At 42.4% G+C, this 23,409-nt stretch overlaps 1 protein-coding gene across 1 annotated transcript in view; it reads left to right on the top strand.

Annotated features, from left to right (window-relative positions):
- Positions 1-23,409, top strand: part of THSD7B (thrombospondin type 1 domain containing 7B) — a 273,877-nt gene that overhangs the window by 220,480 nt on the left and 29,988 nt on the right. Inside the window, exons 15-17 of the mRNA XM_062004863.1 lie at positions 8,429-8,434; positions 16,135-16,268; positions 17,002-17,155. Of these exons, the coding sequence (XP_061860847.1) occupies positions 8,429-8,434; positions 16,135-16,268; positions 17,002-17,155 (294 nt within the window). The remainder of the gene's footprint in view (positions 1-8,428; positions 8,435-16,134; positions 16,269-17,001; positions 17,156-23,409) is intronic.

The following is a 23,409-nucleotide window of genomic DNA, read 5'->3' as shown; positions in this document are numbered from 1 at the left end:
AACGTCGTGGTTCCTCATGCTCTTTTGTATATGCCAGTGGGTCTGAGAGGCTGCTGCTTTTGTGCCCGATATAGAGGTCTGCAACAACAGTGCTGGGTGACTCCAGTGACTTTCCAGACCAGAGAGATGGAATTTATGAGTGTTTGAGTCAGGTAGACTCAAGTACCAGCAGTAGGGACTTCTCTGATGTCTTCTGCATGTTGTATAAAACCATGCTGCTCCTGTCCAGTGTGCAATAAGGCTATTTCCTTAGTTGCTTTGTTTTCAGTCTTTGGTGTTCAGGTGCAAGCCATATTAATTCCTCTGGATGAGTGAAGAAGAGAAAGCACCTTTTTTGTGTGTGTGGGAGACCTCAATTTGAAGATATTCATGAAGAGCTAGCAATACTCTGCAGCCTCTTGCTCACATTCTTCATGTTTAATAAGAGCACGTCTGCCCTCTGTCCAACACACAAGGAAGCCAGGCAGGAACACAGAGGCATAAATTTCATAGTTCAGGTTGTTTGTTTTGAATATCCTGAGTTTTGTTGACCATCATGGCAATAAACCTGGTTTGGTTTTATTGGTCATTAGAAAGTCAGGCATTGTCCTTGAGAAGCATCGTTCACAGTATTTAAAGAGGAAACACATTCCCTCAGGCTTCTGTTTTCCTCCAAATTGGTCTTTTGGTTTTATTAAGAAAAATGTTTCCATGTCTAAATACACACAAGCACAAATACCAGTTGTTGATGGGTGGGTTTTTTTTCATCTCCATGGTGCACAAGAGGGAATTTGTTTGGCACTTTTCCTCTCTGATAATTTTTGTTGATATAATAGAAAGTAACAGAAGGCAGCTGGATTATTCCATTAGAGCATCTGAAAAAAAAACCCAAACCTAAACCCAACCCAAACTATTACTTATTCCAAATGCAGTGGATTTTTCAGTGATGTCTGCCCAGGGTGTATTTCTCTATACCCATCTGAAACAACGTGCTGAATGTTGGTCCTTCCCAGTCTAGCCCTGTCAACATCTGGCAGTTAACAATGTGATTTGCAAACTGTCTGATGTCTATATCATAAACACTGAGAGGAATTTAATGCCATCCTTAAGTATTTTTCAATGCAACTTTGAGTGAGCAATTACTTTCCTTGCTGTCTAATGCTCATCTCCAAGTTATTTATCAGTCTGATTGAAAAGGCAATGAAATGTGGATTGTTTCCTAATTCAGCATACGTGGGCAAGGAGGATTTGTAGGCTTACAGTCTGTTGGCTCAGCAGGCCAAAAGCGACTGTATAAATGTATATGTCTGGACCCTACACACTGGTGTGCAGCTGCACTGTGGGAGAGGTTGTGGTACAAAGCTGATGGAGCTTGACTAATGCCTGCATCACTTGCTGAAAGCAAAGGTTTCCAGAAGTGACTTTGTAAAATAAGCTGAATATAACCGTGGCAGTGTTGTCTATTGTTCTATGTAGAGCAAACAATGGCATTGATACCAACATTAAACTGTCTAGGTATTGATAGATGTAAAAGCATCAGCCTTTTAAACAGTAACAAGTATTCTGTCTATTGCATGTGTCTCATAATCAGACGCCTGTACAGGACTCACCAAACCAGAAAGAAAGAGATGAAGTAGAGCCCAGCAGGGCTTCACCTGTTCCCTGGAGGAAAGGAACTTTGGCAGTGCCTCTCCACACCCTAGTGTTCTGTCTCAGCTGTATTTTGCTTTCTGCTGTACTTTGTCAAGTGTTTGTAAAACAGTGAGCCTCTTCCTGTATGTATGTTCCTTTGTCTTTTCATTGCCTTTACCCCTTTCTATATCACTGCCAGTATTCCTTGTTATCACATTGCTCCTCTTTGTCTTGTTTTCACTGAAATGCATTTCTGTATAGTGAATATTTGCCCTTCTTTGCTCACATACAATTGCAGTTGTTGTGTCTGCTTGCTTTCTGTTTCACTTTCCTGGCAATCAACTCACATTTATTCTTAGTGATGTCCATGCATACATACATATACTTACCCATGTGCCAGGTACCACACGCTGGCCTGCAGGAGGGACAGGGTTGCATTGCTAAGTGAGGACTATTAGTAATAAAAACCAGGAGGAGCAGTTGGCTGGGGAACAAACCAAAGACCTGGAAGCCTCTATCCAGAGGCAAAAGAGTACAACTTGCATTTCCAAGTATGCCATCTATTTTACCCACACCACAGTTACAGCTGAGAAATGACACAAGCAGTTCATGAACAGATTCAGCCAAGAGAGTGTTTGCTTTATTTAGGTAACTGGGGTTTTTGTTTTCCTCTTCCATCCTGCATGACCTACCTAAAAAGTGTATTCCCTCTGCTCAATTCCATCTCCTCTCTTGGCTACAATTTAGTAGCTAGAGCTGGTGCAGTAAATAAAATACTGTCATCTTTGTGGGATCGACATTTATGGGATGACACATGGACAGGCTGAACTCCAATGCACTTCTGATCTATAATGTAGAACTAATTTTTTTTGGCCAACCTCTCAAAGTAGCTGTAAAATCCATGCAGGCATTCCTTCAACTTTCGCCTTCAATTTGGATTTTAAGTCTGTAGTATGGGTTAATAAATGTGGTGCTCACTTAATGAATAATACATGGCTTAGAAGTCTCCTCAGAGATCCTAAGACCAGTTTTATATCATGATGATGATGATCTGTTTTGACCTCTTGTATGACATAAGCCACTTGACTGCAGTCAAATCCCTGCCTACCTGTGAAGCTGCAGCAGGTTTGTAGAAAGACACCCCACCTTGGCACACACTTCTGCTGGAGGAGGATTTACCTTGGATAAGCTGATCCAGTGATTCATTTCCTTCACACTCAAAAAGTTCCTCTTTTTCCATAACTTGAATATGAATTTGCCCAACTACAGCTCTCAGCCTTGGGAATGTGTATCTGTACCTGCTGGCTTAAAAAGAGCTCTTCTAAGAGAAATGCTCCCAAAATTGTCAAGTTTCCCATTCCCCACCTCTCGCCTGAACTAAAGAGGTAGGTTTCATTATTTTGTTACTTTCAGACCTTGAATAATTTTTCTGAGTTTCCTTTAGCTGCTCTGTCATTATCAATGTTACTTCTACAATGAGGAGCTAGGACTGTAGGCACTGTTATAACTGTGCTGTTAATATTTAATGGCAATTCCACCACCCTATTCCTGCATGAGATACAGGAGAGTCCCTAGTTTCCAAAATACAGTCTGGCACTCTGTGATTTATTCAAGGCAACAGTGAATTAAGCAGCACAAAGCTGTAGATAGACAGTTTCAAGCTGCTGGAAGATGTCTTTCAAACTCTCTCTGGTGTCTTTCTGCAACTGTGCATCTGGTATGACAAAGCAGAGTTATTTCTTTTTGTGACTCAGTATTGCTATTTTATCTGACAATGATACCGTGCTTTGTTGACAGACCTGACGTTGTGTATAGATTGTCACTAATTACACTGATGCTTTAAATGTTTACTTGTAAAGCAATAATGCAAACGCTACTGCACACCTCAGCAGTTGGATTCTGGTCTTACTAATCTTACTGTCATCCTTTGGTTGATTCAAATCTCTATGCATCAAGTTGGGTGCCCATGTCTGGACGTGCTTCCTGAGCTGAGTCCATGCCATGGCTGGAGTGGTATTTCAGTGTTTTACAAACTCTTTTTACTATATTACTGAATCACATTCTCTTTATGGTTCTCTACTATTTCTAGATCCAAGGCAGCAGTACCCTTAGGGGGTCAGTTGTCTCTCATCCCGTGCTCACACTGTTGGCTGGTCCATCTCTCATTGCTATGGTTCTGTGCAGCTCTTTCAACCTGTGTTGTTCAAACCCTTTCTCCAATTCATAAAGCCCATTTGGAATTCTCTCCCTGTTCTCCAGTTGCCTCACTGTCCTTCTCACCTTGGCAGTATCCACAGCATCGGTAGGAATCATTGTCAATCCATCAGCCTCAACTTAATGAAAACAAGGAATATGACAGGATGTAGAACATAAAGCTCTGCAGAGTCATGTGTGAGGTTTCCTGCCCGTTTTACACTGTTAAATATTCAGAGTAGGATTTTCCAACATTTTACTCACCATGTATTAAATTCATGCAGGCCCTATTTGCTTAGCCTGAGAGTTAGTGTGAAAGGCTTACTAAAGCCAACATAATACCTGCCATTTCATCCCTATCCGCAGCATCTGTTATCCCCTTACCGAAGAACATCAGAATGATTTCACATGGGTTGTACTTGACAGGCCCATGCTGCCTGCTACTCATCTTGTTATTTTTCTGCTGCTTATAGATAATGTCTGCAGGAAAAATATGTTTCCCCCTTTCCTCCTCCAACTCTCTCACGTTGCATCTTCTGAAAGATACTGGGCAATCTTGCCTCCATCAATCCTAAATAACCCCCTTGACTCAGGAGTTCTTAGGTGTCTCTTCAAGTTTGCCCTACTTTTGGCCAAACTCACTGAGCCAGTGCCCATCATTAAAAGTTTGACTCACCTTTCTTTCCCTTCACCCCATTGGTGTTCTTTCATTTGCTACCATTCTTTCTATTGTAAATTGTCTGGTTTTAGTGGTGGACATTCTCTGTGTGGTTGCTGCAGTGGGTAACAGTGTTTGCCATCTCTATTTCTTTGACTCTTCGGTTCCTTTCAGATCTGCTACTCAGCTTGAGGTTCTTTGTCTCTGCCTTTTAATTTTCTTCTCTTTCTAATCTGCTGTGGGCTAGCTGAGTGAATACTTTCTTTTGGACTGTTTGCATGACTTTTAAGTTATTGTGCTCTCTAACTTATACCACATGCTATTTGTTTTGTTGCATTATTTAATTCTCTAAAAGGTTTCAGGTGGTGGTTTGTGTGTACAACACACTGCAAAGCACAGCTGTGTGGCATACTCTCCAGATGCATTTACTTTCTACTTTCTCCTTTTACTTACTGTTTTGGGAAACAGCCTTTTTCACTCCATTATTTCCAGAATCGTGGATGCATGAAGGTGGTGCTCCAGGGAATGGCAAAGGTGTGAGAAGTGCTGAATCACTCATGCCCTGACATACCCTTCCTGAATGCTGCAGTGGTACTGATTAGGACTTGGTGCATTGGTGGTGGTTATTATGGGAATAATAACCAGGGGGTGCATTACCTCCTGGTACATGAACAAATAAGGGATTCTATTTTCTAGTAGGGTTTTGATAGTCAGACACTCATAAACTCCTTAAAAGCAAAGTACAAAGAAAACATCACTATGCTGTACATACTGATGTTTGCAAAGCGTGGACATGTGTGTATGTAGCATTATGTAGTTGTTACTGGTCAGATTCCTACCAGAAATGTCTATTTGGTTTTTATATTGCTGCTCATTAACCGGAAGAAAAAACACATATATGGGCACTATTGATGTACATTTTAAATAAATAGGTACTGCAGCAAAAATTCACCAAGGTCAATACTATTTTTTGTCCTAAATTTTAGTGATGTACCTATAAATGTTCAGATATTCCTTGCCTGATGCAGCGTGACCCAAACAACAGAAGTCAGCAGAAGACTTTTCATTGATTCTAGGTGGATTTGTACAGGTCTGTGTAAAGCATTTAACCTCACAATACAAGCCAGTGAGAGAAATGTAAGAATCTGAAAATATATATTCCCTGCTCTGAAAGAATGGAATGATAAGAAAGATACTCAAAACTACAGAGACACCAGCTACCCCGCAAGTAGTGGCTTGCAAGCACTTCACTCTTCTCTTTTGGCTCAGGGGATAGTAACATGTGCTCTGATGTTTGAAGTGGGTTGGGTAGAATTTGACTTCTGGCTCAAGGGAGCCTTTAGTTTATTAAATATGGATGTTCTTACTGGGGAGCAGTTGCAGGTAGAAGCACGGTTTCTCTCTGCAGCACATCACTTGTCTTGAACTTTGGGAGGCATTTGGGAAAGAAAACTCTTCTGTACCTAAATATTTTCTGTCTGGATCCGCCTATGAGAAACATCAATGAAAATCTGACAGATCATAACAACTGCAGGATTTCTAAATGTGTGGCAGTGTGATTGTAGCTGCCTTCAGATCTGTGAATTCAGCTGCCTTGTCACAAGGCTGGCCTCTCAGCAGCACTGCTAGGAGGTCTGCACTACCTGTAATTATACTGAGAAAATTGCTCAAGTTAATGCGGCGTCGGAGCGCGGGACTAACATCTGCCTGGCTTGGCAGTAAGGCAGGTGTCACAAATATGCCATGCAACAGGATGTCAAATATCCTGGCTCCTGAAGTAACTTGCTCTTCTAACAAAAATTTTCAAGTTGCTAATCAGGCTGTGGGTGATCTTTCTTAGCTCTGAAGCTGTGGGATCTATCACTCACCCATCAGTGTCTGTCTGATTCTCCCTATGAGCCTCCATTTCTGTCCAAATGCTACTGAAGAGGAATCAGACCTGCTGCTGAGTGGGCTGGGGGCAGGGTGACAGTCTCATCCTAACCAAACAATCAGATTATGAGCTGGTTTGCATTTCTGTTCCTCCTTTTGCAGGAATCTAACACTGGGCTGCTTCTTGCAGTGACTGAGGGAAGCCCTGGGAGCAGGTTGCTGTGCCCTGTGTTTCCAGCCTTTGGTGTAGTCTCATGGAAGTGTGTTTCAGAAAACATAACTTTCAAATCCCTGACACTTCCCTCTCTCTTCTATTTCTTGTCTATAGGACTATCAATCAAATAGTTCCTGTTGGCTGAGGGCTTTAACTCTCATGTGGAAAGATCACACTATGTAAGGACAAACGTGTGACTGCTCAGCCACACTAATTCATTCTTGCTTAAGACATGGAAATAAACTAATGGAATCTCAATTTGAAGTTTTTAGACCTTGAAATGATTTAAAATCTCTTAAAAGAAAGACTAGGGCTGAAACTTTGTCTCCAAGGCATCATTTTAAACTTAGCTGTAAGCTCTGATGGTCTTTTCTTTAAATTACCTATTGTATAGATGCCTCCAAAGAAAGTGTTTCTTTGGGGCCGTTTACGTTTAGTACTGCCATTTATTTCATTTCATGTGACAGATGCCTTGGCTGCTGGATCTAGTAATCACTCATATCCCACAGGGGCAGGTTTTCCTGTGTGACCTACTCTAGGTGGTCCTGCTCTGGCAGGGGGGTTGGACTAAATGAGCTTTTGAGGTCCTTTCCAGCCTCTTGAGATTCTGTGATTCTATGGAAAGCCTGTGGTGTGGTTTGGTTTGGAAGCACAGCCTGGCAGGGCTGAGGGCTGTGTTGGTGGCTACTCACTCAGGACCCCCACAGACCCTAGGCCTGGCTAGCTCCTAGCACACATCTCTGTGGGTTTCATATGATGTTTCAGGCAGCTGAGAGGATCAGGAGCACCAGACTGCCTGGGCTGTTAGCAAAAGCTGGTGTTGATGTTTGTGCTCTTTCTTTGGGACAGCCTGTGGGCTGCAGGACTAGGGTTGGCAACAGGACTTGGGGTAATGGGCATAAGCTGGAACACAAAAAGTTCCACTTAAGTATGAGGAAGAACTTCTTTCCTTCTGAGGTGAGGGAGCCCTGGCCTAGGCTGCCCAGGGAAGATGTGGAGGCTCCATCTCTGGAGGTTTCCAAACCCACCTGGACGCGTTGCAATGTGACCTGATCTAGGTGGACCTGCTTTGGCAGGGGATTGGACTAGATGATCTCTAGAGATCCCTTCCAACCCTACCATTCTATGATTCTCTGATTCTGTGATTTGATGCAGATTTCAGTAGTGCAGCTCCTGCTCAGCAGTGGACCCCTGGAGATCTCACTGTCAAGTGCCCCCACGCAGCCCTCCTCATCTGTACGATGTGCCTGTGCTCTATGCCCATGTTACTGATTTTTTATCATTTAATTACAATTTTTTGGGTAATGAAATCTACATGGAGTTATTGATGGTGTGTTCCTGGAGATCAGGTCCCACCTGACAAAGGCCAGCTGGCCGTGTGCCCCCTGGCAGGCCTCCTGCATGTCATCTGCAGGCTTCACTGAAGACAGGGCCACCCAATTAAGACTTAAACACCTGAAAGCCTTTCATATCTGTTGTGATTGATATTCCATAATTGTGGGGTTTCTCACCAAATCTCAGGTTAAGCCTCATAGGTTTTTTCTTTATTTTTTATTATCCTAAGGCTTTGGTTGTGAGACACAAATGTGGAATCCAGAAGGTTGCTGGTTGAAGCTGAGCGAACTTGACTTTATTCGTCAGCATAGTCGTGCTTCTCCTTCACTCTCAAATAAATGCCTGATTTATGCTTGAGGGATTTTTTTTTTTTGAAAGACAGGGAAATGGAAGAATTGAATGCAACCTTACATTGTGGCAGTTTTATTTTAAGCAGATTTTCTGCTTTTTTTTCACAATATTATAATACAGCAGCTAAACTAATGAATATATAATTTTCTTTCCTTTCTGCTTGTCATGCCCTGCTAACATGGACATCTACAAAGGCTCAGGTTGGTGTTGTAATCTGTCTTCATCTTACTTTATTGTCTCATTTAATCAAAAGGAGCTTCGATGTTGTTCTTCATCAGTCAGCTTTTTTTCCCCCCCTTCCTCTCTTTAAAACTGGATCCAACGTTATTACTGCCTAAGAGATTCATCCAGCGAGGTGCCACATTTGTTTGTTACCCCTGAAACTATGCTTCAGCTGCAGCAAAGTGTGCTGTTTCAAAAACATGGGACATTGATTTATTTATATCTACTTAAATTTGCTATGCTTGCCTAGCTTTGTGACAGGGAGACAGCAGAAGCTACAGCACCTACAGCTTCTGGAATCAGCAAAAAGGCACCAAAACTCTCACTAACGAGTTTCTGCCTTGTGTTAGACCCAAGTATTTGACAACTTAGTAAAATGGCATTTGTTTATATCTTGTCTAGTTTTAATATTGTCTTGATAGGGAAATAATATAAGTAAAAGATAATGGCCAGTTCCTGTGCCTCTGGAACTGGCCATTTGTGGTTGTATTCACATATCCCCCTTTCACACTTTAACGTCTCCATTGTTTTGTGTAAGTCAGAGCTTAAATTGTCTTGCCTGTTTCAGGTAGAAATAAGCACCTGACATCTGTGTGGTATCTGCAGGGTTCTACTCCATGCTGTGTGCTGCTCCTCAAAGGCTGTAGTGAGAGTAAAACCTTGAGTGAATCCAGGGAGGCAGGATCAAGTCTGGGAGCTGCACATTCTCCCTTATTCTCTGAGATTGAATGATGCCAACTTCTTACTTTAATCTCCAGGAAGGAGCAGTCATGCTTTACCATATTACAACTTGATATTTTGAATGCCTACACCAATCTTACAGAAACTAAAACCACTTACCACTAGTAAATATGAATTAATAAACCTTCCTGAGCAACGTGTTGGTTCTGTGAGTGTGAGCCGTAATGACGGGGGTTCGATAGAGCTCACTTCAATTAACTTTTTAAACAAGACGTTTTCCACTCATTGCACTTCAGAATTTCCAATGTAGTGGTGTCTGTCTTTGCATACTTAATCATCCATTAGAAGAAAATAAGGGATTTACTGGGAGCATTTTGTAAAGTCCAGCAGAAGACTCGATAGAGTCAAAGCATCTAAAGGCCACGGTGAGGGAAGTTGGAGCATCCAGATGTCTTCACAACAAGAATACTGTCCTGCTTTCCTAATTTCTTCACATTTCCTTTTCCTCATTTTACAGCCAGAGTTTTGCAGTGCTGCTTTTTCCAGCGGCTTCATCCTGAAATGTCTTTATCTGAACTTTTAAGCTGAGATGTCATCCAGTTAGTACAAGAAATGGGATATTTTTCCAATTCAGTCCCCCATGCCCTGAGGGCTCCTTTGCCAACCCTTAATAAATCGCTCAATTCTTCAGCCTCAGTTTTCTGTTGTGTAAATTAGGATTAAAGTTGAGTGGTGGTTTTAAGAGTTGAACTATAAATAGATAATCAAGAGCTGGGGAAATTTCAGAGAATCAATAATTGTTTTTACCCTTCCTACTCAGTGAAAATCACTTTTTGGCAGTGTTTTCAAAGGCTGTCCCATAGAGTAATAGTGAAGGGTCTGTTTCTGTAGGGGCTTCCATGCTGCCCATGGGGCAGAGTCTGGGAACTGGTACCTCTTTCTGCTACAGTAATTATTGCCTTGACTCTTAATTCATATTTTTATACTTATTGATCCCATCCTTTTGCCAGCTACAAAGTTTTAGGCGGGTCTAGGTTTTGCTATAAACTTGGTTCAACACCAGTGGAGGTTTTTTCATAACCTTAGCAGGACTCTAATTGATTTCCTTTTTTTCTATACTGCAAAGGAGGTAAAAAGCACTAACTCCTTAGATTTGGGTGTAAATGCAAATGGAAAGTGAAAGTGCTGAATTTGCTTCATGAGTATTTGTGGAGGCATCTGCTAGAGGCATAAAAAATTCCAACTTTTGTGCTGTAAGTCATTCCTTGAGCAATATTCTTTTTAATTTCAGTGGCTATTTGCAGCATCCAAATACCTAAAGACAAGTATTCATCAATGAAACAGCTGCTTTGCAAAATCCAAAGTGCTTGGAAATTAATTGTTCAATCAGTTTTAATACCGGTGAGCGGTTATCATATTTCTGGCAATTGTGATCAATATATAAACCAGCATGAAAGAAAATCAATTTTATTTTAAAGACAACTATTTAATGTTGAAATTTTAATGAGGTCTTTTCTGTGATGTAGTGTTTGTTAATGTGCAAGTGCTTGTCCTTCAGATATACAGTTAATTTGGTAAAGCTTTTAAATGCATGCTTAGATCTGCCAAATCAAACCTGCCTTTGAGTCATTAAGGAAGTAAGTACTCCATTTAGAACTCAGTTTTAAAGAGTGAAATAAAAGAAACTCATTATTAGAAATTATCTGTTTTGGTTTAAATGGAATGTGAAGGCAATATTAGAGCATTATAAAAATTACTCAGTTAATGTATGGACGCCTTACAACCAAAAAAGAGATTTAAGTGAACTAGGTAAAGTCAACATAGGAGTCAAATTCACAGGTAATTGTAATGGATAGGCATCTTTGGAGCTGTATCTCCCACCCTGCTCTGGATCTTTTCATGTCATGCTGGTTGCAAGAGAACTGCTGGCTGTGGTTCACGTTTTACAAAGTGGGGGCTGTAAGCTGGAAGAGAAGGAGAGGGCCCCTTTTGCACAGTGACATCCCACTGCTGCCTCCTCTTGCAGCCTGGATATGCAGGGAACATGAAAGTAGGTATGAAAGAAGTGTTAAAAGGGAGCATATTGCTGACTAGTCTCAGTAGGAGTGGTTTTAGTGTCTGCATTTGAATTTCCTTACCAGGAAGCGTCCTTGCAAACCAGAGCACATCTGCACTCTTTCCTATACGAGATACTTTAGTGTTATTCGTCGTGGTCTCTATGGTTTAAAAGTAGGTTGTTATTTTTTGGTTCTGTCTGTTTCAATGTATTAGGTCGAATGTAACCTTGGTGTAAGGGCAGCAATGTGAAATGAACTTTCGTTAGCAATGAATTTAGCCCATTTTTATTAGAAATGAATAGCACAGACATTGTCCTCAGGGTCTCAGGCAACTGCTACAGTGATCAGTTTGGTTGTTCTAATATAATAAGCAGATATTGACTCTAGTTGAGGTGAACACCAAGATTTACTGTCTTGAAAGCTAAAATATCGACTGAGGGAAAACCAGAGTCAATATTTACCTTGAGGGACAATAAATCTTGATGCTCACTGAAATATGAAGTCACTATGATTTTCAGAAGTGTTGAACCTCGTTCTGGTTTACTCTGCAGGTGGTCACTAGAAAAGCTACCTGAAGTACAGAGATGACTTTCTTTTAATGAATCACATCAGCTGAGCAAGTGCACTTGTTTCTCTATGTCCTTTGCAAGGTCAATGTTATTCTTGACCCACATTTAAGTAAAGAATTTACAGATCATTATAAACAGCACCAAAGCTATGTGGCAGTTAGATATCTGGACTTTTGATTGAAATACAGGTATCAGATATTAAAAGAGAAAAGAAACAAATTAATGTGTATGTATCTTGTTGAAGTAACTGGCAATATCAACATACTTTAGCAAGGACTCAGGATTTGAATTGGAGTGAATGGGAACTGTCTTCATTAGGGCAAGCCTATGGCAGTCTGAGTCTTCAAAAGTAGCTTTTATTTTTATTCCCTTTAATTTATCCAGAACTCTGCCCATCAACTTGATTTTTGAGGATTCAGATGTTAATGTATTCCAGGTTGATTGTGGCTATGAAGGATGATGTGGTGATCCAACAAAAAGCCAGTGGCAGAACTGCCATTGACATGGTAGGACATGATTTCACCCTTTGGTTCATTGAGTATGTGAATATTGATAAAAACATGAGGAAATCAGTTAATTTCCTAAAATGATAGAAGCATTTTGGTTGTGTTTATTTCTTGAAAGGATTAAAAGTGAGGCAATAAGGGATGGGAACATGCTGGTCCCCTGGACATTGCTGCCTGCAGCTCTCAGGATCTTTCTTCCCCCTGAGCAGTGCAGAACGAACCCCTGTGCCTATCACATGGGCTTCATTCTGTTTCTCTACTTCAAGAGATGGATTGTGGTAGCACAGCACCATATATATGTTGGGTGGCTCAGTCTGATGGTTTTTGTAAATGTACTGTGTTTGCATAGGTTTGGGGGAGAGTGAGCATTAAGCAGATTGTGTTCAAAGGAACCCTTTTCTTTGTGCTTGGGAAGAGAAGTGGCATAGCTACAAGAGACATGCATCAACAGCAGAGGTAGCAGATGGCAAGTATGACGTGGTCCAGGATACTGAGATTGTGTCTAATTTGAAGCTTGGGTGCACTGTGTTGCAGCCAGGGATCCATCGGAGCACATCCCAACCCCCTCCAGGCTTAGGCACTTTGGGTCCCTGGGTTGAGTGAGGACAGCACATCGTGTCCCAGCCTCTGTGTAGGGTCAGGACAGGGTGCCCCCATGGACCCAGGAGGTGAGAAAGGATCTCAGGTTCTCCTGATTGGTGGTTTTGAAAGAAAAGCAAAGGGTTGCCAAAATCCTTTGAAAATCAAAATCAAGAACATCATCTGTTTGACCTCCTGGAGTACCACAGTTTTACCAAAAGATAGGAAGGAAAGGCTTTAAGTTTTACTGGGTTATTTTTCAAGCATAAAAAAAATGTGGGTGAAAACAAACAATGGCAAGCCAGAAGAGAGGCTAGAGGAAATTGTCCAGGGGAGGGAAAGGACATGTGACACATCACTGTGCTTCTCAAATGCAAAGATAGAGCCACAAATTATATTCACAGCTTCCAAAACGCATACCCACAGAGTTTCACCTGTGGAAATCTTGCATCTCTTTGAGACTCCAGTCTAATAGTATAACAAAGTCAACTGAAATATGTTATAACTCGCTCTGAAGAAAGCTATCCCTCCTAATGAAGGTGGTTACTTACACCCTCCCAGTGTCTCTGAGCCAGTGCCTCAGATGGCATTGCACTGAGCAGGGCAGAGGAGAGTTTGTGCATAGGCAGGACATGCAGTGGTGTCAGCAGAATAACTTAGGAACATGGGTGATTTGTAACAACTCGATTTCAGGTTTTTGGTGGTGAGTGTAACCCAGGAACCCTGACCGAACTGGAGGCACCAGACAGGCCAGCAGCAGCTGAAGGTGCTGCAGGGATGATGCAGCTGGTGCAGTGTGCCCTCTCCTGGGGCACACACGGGGATGTCTGTTGGGAGAGCAGAGCTGATGGGGCTTCACACAGAATCACGCCAGCTTGACAGGATGAGGCAGCAGGAATACAAATGCTCTAGTAATGGCTTTATTATTGCTTCTCTGCCTGCTCTTGAGAGAGCTCATTTGAAGTAGCACTTCACGTCACGTGTATTTGTGTCACTGCATATGGGATCAGTGTTTTGTCCTCACGTGTTTCTCTGGGTAGATTTTAGTTCACGTGGCATCCCATCCTTGCCCAAACCCTCCTTGTTTTCTTACACAGATATCACAGCAGGTGAATGCCACAGGAGGTTTTCACTGCCAAAATGCAGTTGTGGTAAATTCCTGGTGTTAGGCCTCTACTGCTCTGCACGGGTAAGCTTGGCTGGTTCAGAGGGGTCTGAGATTTAACAGGTTTTAGTGCAGAGTGGTGAGAGGTCAGTGAGATGACCTGGGATTTCCAAGCTGTCGGTCTTGTCTGGCTGAGGAGCAGAGGCTGCTTGCTGTGAGTGACGGGGTGAGTGTGAGAGGCTGTCAGTGCTCCCGGCGTGACCTGTGGGATTCACAGCAATATCCTCTAACTCTGAGGAAGGATTATCAATTAGAGCAAGGAGAAGAATCTGGAATCCCTAAAACCACTCTTGGTGCTGTGCCCCTCCAGCTGCCCAGCCATGTGTGTGGAGGGGCATGGGCAACACCTTCTGGCCGCTCCCAAACTTATCTTTCTCTCCCAAAAGTCCAAAGAGCAGGAACAGGCACCCACCCTACTCTTAATTAACTTAATCATGGATAAGTTTTACCTCCCTTAGCACTGCCCAGCGAGACATCTGCACCCCAGCCTGCAGGTTCCGTGCCTGCCTGGCAGCCGGTTCTTGGGAAGTTTGGTGCTTTCCTCTCTTGGTTTTGCCTCCCCTCTGCAATGAGGGAAACTCTGGTCACACCTAAAGCACATATTTCCCTCTTCAACCAATTGTCTCCTGCAGACAACACAGACAGAGTGTATTTTTTTTCCTCCCCACGGAGCAAGGAAACTAATAAATACTGTCTATCTCTACATCTGTCTCCTGGCTGTCTTTGGGGAGTGTGAAGGCTCTGCAGTGCCTAAAAGAGAGACTGTCATTCTCCTTGGTGTGTGCAGGGAAGTGGCTGCAGGAGTCAGTAACTCTCAAGGTGACAGGATGGCCAGGGCAGGACAGTGCTCAGTGCCAGGCTCAGTGGTGTTGAGCATGAGTGCTTTCTCTCTTGCCTCTTGTGTACACCAGTTAGTGAGCATGGCTGCACAACAGACCCATGGTTAGCATTTTATGTTCCTGAGAAGTTCTGTTTAGCAAGTTCCCTTGTTTCCATTTGGTATGAAGGTGATTTTCTTATGGGCACTAGTTTTGCTGTCAGACAGCTATCTCGATCTCCTCATCCCTCCACCTCCAAAATACTGCAAATAAGGTTTCTTTATTATTGTGACCACAATCTGTATAGTCATAACCTGCTATTTTAAAATGAAGCTATAAATTATTAAAGCTGTGGCTTTAATCTTCTCCTTTTTTTGAGGGGAAGTGGATTTACAGTTATTTTAATGGTGAAAACTGAATGACTCCACAGCAGCAAGGCCAAGGAAATTTTGGTGTATGGATGATGAAATTTTAGGTGCACTGTATTTCTCCAGAGCAGTGCATTGAGCTATGTACAAGGCAACAGAGAACACTGTGTCTTCAAATCAGCTTGCACAAACTGGATTCAAAAGAAATAACTTTTATTCATTATTGTCATAGAACTATTGATGCATTCGTTTAAGCCTAAAAATCTGCTCAAGAACTGTGTCTCAGTGTGCTGCTTCTAACACCCTGAATATCCAGCACCTTTTAAAAATGGTATCAAGCTTTGGACTGTACTTTTCTTTCTACCTAGATACCATAGTTCAGGTGAATTCACAGTCATGTCTGCTTAGGCTGTGTGCTAGAGACTTTTTTCCCCTTGCAGGGTAAAAAGCATTTACAGGTTTTGTGTCTAAAAATGAACTTTGTAGGACACATGAAATTTCAGTCTTTTGTGGTAAATGACTGACAAAGATACAAGAGAAACAGAGGTAAATGGGTGCTGGTTTTATGTTTGTACCTTCTAAACACAAAAGGATGCAGTACATATGGTCCTGGTGAATGGCACGGGGTAGATTTTAGCAAGAGGAGTCAGAGCAAAATGTAATGGAGTTCCTCTTCTGCCTGCAGGAAATAGCTGTTATTTATCCTGTTTCCTAAGATGCTGCATGCATACCACTGTTTATTATATACTTAAAAATTCCTTGGCAAGTCAACAATGAATAAATGAACTTAAAGCTGTTACAACACCCCTAGCATAAGGAATGTATAAGCCAGGATATTTTTCAGTGTAGTCTTCCCTGGCTTTGGCTGAGGCTTTTCTGCAGAGATGCTAACCTGGATAGTTCAAATGAACAGTTTTGATTCTTTCTCCTGGCAGGTGCACGAGGCAGTCCCATGCTTCAGCGAGTGCAATCAGTATTCTTGGGTAGTAGAACCGTGGTCTCCGTGCAAAATCAACAGCGAACAAAATTCCCTGCACTGTGGAGAAGGAATACAAACGAGGAAGGTCAGGTGCGTGAAGGCAAAAGCACAGGTACTCCAGATTAAAAAGAGCTGATAGGTACTTGCATAAAGCTGCGATATCTGGCCATCTGACAGCGAGGCCGTTGCTGAGTCTGGTGTATTTCAAATGAAACAAAACGTGTTTGTGTACAACACTTTACAGGAAAAGCATCTCAGAGATGCAGCCTCCTATTACCATCAAGACGTCTTTCAGGAGGAAGGCGTGATGTTTGAATTAGAATTCTTCAACCTAAATGCCATATATACATAAAACCCCCTGAGGTGCAAAGCCTCTGTATTCTGATTTGCTAACATTTTCCCCAAGTAATGACACTGCACACGCTGCCGTGCATTCATCATTAGTGAATGCTCATTCCCTGCGAACGGGGAAATGCTGTTTGCAATTGTTCAGATGTTACTAGCAGGAGCACAAAGGTTTGTTCTTGCTGGTTGTCATTTTCTGTTTGCTTATCTGTCCACCGATCAAAGTTAAAATCCCTCTGTATGAAGTTGGAAATGTTTATTTCATGTAGTTATTGAAACCTCTGAGTAGCCAAAGCATGTCGTGAGTGTAGCTGCCTTTGATATGCTTTGACATGATTAATTCTACTTTTTAACCAGCCATGCTGCATGTAGCTACTGTGTTACGTGTGGTGTCCTTTATGGGGTCGAGCAGACCTGTTGATTTCCATCCTGTAGTGTGCTGATGATCCTCTAATGAAAATGTCTCTTTTCTGTGTAGGTGTGTGAGTACTGCTGAAGACCAAGGAGGAGAGACTGTGCCCAATACACTATGTAACCAAGCTGAAATCCCAGATACAGTACAGAAGTGTAGCTTGTACTGTCCCAGTGAGTGTGCAGTGTCTGACTGGGGACAATGGAGCCGGTGTCCACAGGTAGGATCTCCTCCTTATGTCTCTGTGACAACAGTCTTCACGTGTCTGTCTTCTCTGTCCTTCAACCATTTCATTAGGTTGTTATTTCTGGAGAGAAATCAGGTTTAATGGATCCTGCCAGCATGGTCAAGTCCAGAGATGTTTGTATTTCTTCTGAGCTGTAGAAGGTTACTCAGTAAAACACATGGTTCTTACTATGGTATTAATAACATCCTTTGTCTTGGTCTACAGGAGAAGACCCACACAAGGAGAGCAGATGAAGGGATCAGTGCTCTAGCTGCAGTAAGGGCTGTCTGCGTTAGGAAACATTTGCAGGGGAGAGCTCTGTGAAGGATGCACAACCTGCATAACAACCTGTGGGTAAACCACAGTGTTGGCACTCCTCTGGACAGGTCTTAGGAATGACAGTTCTCCCTTCCCAACAGACATTATTTCTGTCTAGCATCTCCTCCTCTTCCAAACCTTCAGGGAAGATTTGAGGCAAGGGCAACAGAAAGATATGGCAGCAAGATGCCTGAACAATTTGTCATGTCACAAAATACTCAAAACTTTGTGAATGATGCAGGGACCGAAGCCACTGCCAAGTGCTCTGTGTTTCCCTAAGTGTGCAAGATGGAAAGAAGCTGCAAATTCTGTCTTGTGAAAACTCTCTGGCCTCAGAGCATCTAATTTCAAACCTGCTCGGTGTTGAAATAGGTGCCAGGTTTAATCTCAGGGGTCTTTCTTAATAGGCATGCTTGATGTATTTAAATGACAAACATATATTCATTGCCCTTGTGTTAACAGGGCCATTATCAGAAGTCTGAGTGGTTATTGGGCAGGTATTTATACTACTGCTGACATAGGTGATTTCCTTCCATAATATTTTGTGTAGTGTATCAATATACTCGGTAAGAATGTGTCAAATAAAATCTTGTGTTTCATTTCCTGCATTCAGCTCCTCCTGAGCAGCATAGCTTTGATGAAGTATAACACCCCTGCAACTGATGCAAGCTCTTGGATACCTCTCAAAGGCCTGCTGTGATTGGACTGTTTCTTTGCCATTGACTTTTTTTTTTCCCCCAGAAATAGATTTTCTTCATTTTAGCATGCAGTAAACTAATGCAGAGATCCTCGAGGCCATTGGGTGTTTTTCAGGTGACTTGGTGACAGCCAGTTGGTCACAAATGACTGCTTTAAGCTTTAAGCATCCTAACATCCTTAAGACACTCCGGGTTTTTGCCTGAAGACTCCATTTTGGCAATGATGAAGCCTCTGTAAGCCCACAGAAGCAGAAAAGAGATGCCCAGAGCTCATGGGCTATACTCCATCAGACAGTATAGCTCTTGGCAGCTGGAGGGCTGAGTGCCACAGTCCCTGTGTCTCCTTGTACATCCTTTTGCCATAGTAGTTGTTAATTCAGAAATGTAAGGGCATCTGTATGCCAATGCAATTAACTGCACAATATGTTTTCACAAGCTGTTCTACAACACTTTGTTGTGAAACTGAGATGACTGTGCACTGATGAGAGCATGTGTTTAAATAGTTCTGTCCAGACACGAGGCACTAAACAGCTTCAAGTCTTATGGTCAGATAAAACCCTCCCTTTGACAAGTTTACAGCAGTGCTGTCTCCCTTTTATAGCTACTATGGCTGTTTGTGTTTGGTTTTGAGAGAGCGTAGTCCCTCCTAGCTGCACGTGCTTCATACCTCCAAGGCAGGTCTTGGGCTTACTGCGAGTGCAGAATGGCTGTACTGTGACAGTGGTGCATCTTCAGGATGTGTGATGGGGCAGGGATTGAGAGAAATGTAATGGCCAGGAGTGGGGCATTGCCAGCACCAGGGTAATTAATGCAGCTCTCCACCTCCTGAGTCACCACTAGGAAAGGTCGTCACTGAAAATGGCCACAAGCTGGTGGACATGAGCAATGGAATGTTCCATTTTGTCTGGAAGGGAAGAGCTAGATGTGGTTAGGTGAATAGCTCCTCTGGTTGCAAGTGAGAACTTGGCTCTGGACCTTGCTTGGAGATTCTACACATAGGCACTCAAATATAGAAGTCTGCATCTGGAACTGAATCACATGTCAAGTCTTTTGGTCAGACCTGTTGTGCCTCCAGCCTTGCGTCAAATGTCTTCCCATGGAGCTCAAAAAACATGTCAGTAAGTTTGCTTCTGTGTGGAACCTCTTGCTCATTAGGGCTGTCTGTCTAATTGTATTTGAGAGAATTTTGCTCAATGGCTGGTATATTTGTGCATGGTTTCTCATTCATGCCAGAGTGGAATTAAATGCCTGTCTTCCAGGGATATGTAAAATGCTTCTTGAATATTCACCGAAAGTGCATTTTTTAAGGATGGGTCCTTTCTCTTCCCCAGGTAATCAAAAAAATTTCAAGGATCTCATGATATTGTAATTAAAAAACAAAACTGTACATCGTGGCTGCTCTTTTCCAAGCACATCCACATTTCATATCAAAATAGTTCTCACTCTTTTATTCGTAACACTCTTGTGAGGCAGCTGCCAAAGAGCACTCCGGGAAGTGTTTCTGTGTCTCTGGTTGCGTTTGGCTTGCCGGAGATAAAGAGGATTTATGAAACTTGACAAAATTTAGTTTGTAAGAAATGAACCATCACCATTTCAGCCTCATCTATGCCTGAATAGCTCTTTGATTTGGGATATTTACCTAAGATTTTGGTCAGGTGAGAGTTCTTTTCCAGTTGCTTTGATGTTCCGCTTGTATTTTGCAGCGTTGATAATAAATTCGTCCTGATAGCAGAATAACTAACTCTTATCGGCTGAATATAAAAAGGCCTTTTAGATTATCCAGTGTACCTTTTGTCAATATGTCATTGTACTCTGGATACTTTCTGGGGTATTACTCAGTTTTATCTTGTAGCAATACTTTTCCCATGTGGATTTTCCAATTTCGGGTTAGTAAATGATCTTGAATCATGTTGAAATCAATGAGTCATAAAGGTGGCGACTGCTTTGTCGGTAGGAAGTATTTCCCTCAATATTCTTTTGGCTAAAACATTGTATTTGTTCAACTCTTTTTGACTGCATTTCCCTTTTGCTTTTAAATGTCTGTGTTCCTGGGGTGGTCTCTTGTAATTCCAGATGCTTCCGTCGTTCTTTTATGTGTATTTTCCAACTGAATCACAGTTTTTGCCTCTTGATTACTGTGCTGTTTAACACTGTTACACAAAGCTGAAGTTTAATATTTCCTCTAATGGCACTTTGCTGTAACCCAGAAATGTAGTTTTCTGAAATGTAATACCTCCAGGTTACTTTTGAGTTTTTATCTCTTTACTGGATACAAGAAACTCCTAATTACTGATGTAAAGCTTTTCTATTATTCTCACATTCAAATGGTTTTCCTTCTGATTTAAGACTATTTGTTGGATCATAAAGTTTTCTTCTTTGTCTCTAAGTAACATCCAACTTAAACATCAAGGCTTTAAAGCCATTTCAAATAACAGTTTGAGGCTTGCTAGTTAGAAAAGAAAATCATAAGCAAATTAGACTGACTTGCATTTAGCTTCAGAGATTTCATATTCGTTCCAGGTACAATAACGTGTTCAGTCAGACATCATCACTTGATTGCTCAAAGACCCAGCTAAACAATCTGGAAGCCGAAATCCCATCATCTCTATTACATATTCAGTGATGGAATAACATGCACTACCTGCGGTGTCTCAACTTTGTATTCATCTGACTTGGATATGTAATTAATTGACTTCAATTGAATTCATCAAAGCAGCCTTAAAAAAGAGTTAATGTGTGAGTTGTGCTACAAGTCCCTGAAATAATGACCTCAGATTTATTTTGTTGGTTCTCTGTCATGTGGATAACTGTTGTAGCCCCCAGAGCAGATCCGAGTGGCCTTGTTGTTTGCCTCAGCTGTTGGCATTTCTAGCAGCTAATTCCAAGAGGTCTGAAATTAGTTAATTATAGGAGGTTACATGTGTGGTGAGTGGGAACAGCTGTCTGTGTTTCAGTGAGCATTTTCCTCATGAATCAATAGCCATGCACAATACTCAGGACTTGGAACAACTGAGTTATTATTCTCGTGACTCTGTTGTGGGGAGGGGTTTAATAGAGCAACAACTGATCATATTAAAAGTGGCACCAGGCAATACAGCCAGCTCTCAGGTTTTGCATCATAGATGCAAATCAGAGGTATTATGGTTTGGAAATGCCAGCTGAGAGAAAAATTATGGACTCTTGTAGAGTCCTAGAGCTCACCATGTGCATCACTGAAGTCTTCATCGTGACTAGTACCTTTTATATGTAGGTTTGGCAGAGGTCCTTGCAGTATGGAGGCTGGATTGAAGAATGAAACCTGCACACAGTTGTATTTCTACAAGAGGTAATTTATTGTGGTGGGTTGACCCTTGGAGTATGCCAGGTGCCCACCAAAGCTGCTCTATCATTCTTCCTCCTTAGCTGGGCAGGAGACAGAAGATATAACGAAAGGCTCACAGGTCGAAATAGGCAGGGAGGGATCACTCAGCAATTACCATCATGGGCAAAACAGACTTGACTTGGGGAAATGAGTTTATTATCAAAGTCAGAATAGGACAATGATAAATAAAACCAAATCTTAGAACACCTTCCACCACTCCTATCTTCTTTCCAGGCTCAACTTCACTCCCAATTTCCTACTTCCTCCAGCAGGAATAGGATTTGTGGTCAGTTCATCACATATTGTCCCTGCTGCTCCTTCCTCTTCATGGGGTGGACACACCTTTCCCCTGCTCCGGCATGAGGTCGCTTCCACTGGAGACAGCCCTCCACAAACTTGAACATGAATCATTCCCACAGGCTGCAGTTCTTCATAAGCTGCTCCAGTGTAGTTCTCTTCCACAGGGTGCAGTCCTTCAAGAACAGACTGCTCCAGTCGTGGCAGCAAACAGCAAACCTCCAGCCTGGGCTCCTCTCTCCACAGTTTCACAGGTCATGCCAGGAGCCTGCTCCAGCATGGTCTTCCCACAGGGTCACAGCTCCTTTGGGCATCACCCTGATACAGCGTGGGGTCCCCTGGGGCTGCAGGTGGGTCTCTGCTCCCCTGTGGCCTCCACGGCTGCAGGGCCCATCCTGCCTCACCATGGGCTGCACCACGGGCTGCAGCGTAACCTTTGCTCCAGGCCTGGAGCACCTCCTCCCTTTCCTCCTCCTCCACTGCCCTGGGTGTCTGCACAGCTCTCGCTCTCACTATTCCCTCTCCTCTCTCTGCAGTTGCTGTTGTGCAGGTTTTCCCCTTCTTATCTCTGCTCTCCCAGAGGCGCTGCCACCGTCACCAATGGGCTCGGCCTCGCCCAGCAGCAGCAGGTCCGTCTGGGAGCCGGTTGGTGGTGGCTCTGTCAGACACGGGGCAGCTTCTGGCAGCTTCTCACAGAAGCCACCCCTGTAGCCCTGCCACTACCAAAACCTTACCAAGAAAACCCAATACATTTATTGAGGTCAAGCATGAGAATTATGCTGGTCTGAGGCTTTTTGAAAGAACACATACTTCCTATGTACAGCTGTGACTGGATTTTTTTCTGTATGGCTTTATCAAGAAGGTGTTAGCTGCTGTACTTTTTAGAGTCATTGTTTTATTTTTATTTGCCTTTATTAACAGTCATTTTTAACAAGTAATGGTTATATCTGTAGGCAGATAAGGTTTCAGAGCCTCAATGCAAGAAGAAAATGTATGCAAATGCATTTTCATTTCAAAAGACTGCTCATGTTATTGTAAATGGCTTGTTAAATTGTTACAAAACATCCACATCCGCATGAACAATATAACAGTTCATTGCGCTGTTAAAAATAGTCAAATCCTGTTGCTGCCAGTGCATTTACCTTAATTTGAGGTTGTATGTTTCCTTATGAATAGCCAGTTAAATATAATGTGGCCAGCTATTTATAGTGCAGCGTGCATTATACAAGCTCCTTGATAAATTAAACAGCTCAAAGGGCTCTCTAATGGGTTACAACCTTGGTGCTCTACAATTATGATGCATATGAAAACCTGGATCAATGGACAGCTTTTAAAATCCGACACAAAGAAGGTCTAATAGTGTCTATTAGTGTGTGATATGTTAACAGGTCTTACTCTGGGACTTGGCATTCATAATCTCACAGATTTATTTTAGTTGATATCCTTCTCTCCCAGAACAAACTTTCTGTGCTTCGCCTGTCGTGTTATTGTCTGGAGCAAATGCTGGGTACATGCTTTGTGTATGCTTGTGTCCCTCACTTTTTATGTTAGATGGAAATAGTGACAAGTGGTCA

The sequence above is a fragment of the Colius striatus genome, chromosome 11 (genome assembly GCF_028858725.1).
Source record: "Colius striatus isolate bColStr4 chromosome 11, bColStr4.1.hap1, whole genome shotgun sequence".
Classification (NCBI taxonomy): domain Eukaryota; kingdom Metazoa; phylum Chordata; class Aves; order Coliiformes; family Coliidae; genus Colius; species Colius striatus.
This window is presented reverse-complemented; position numbering and strand designations above follow the sequence as displayed.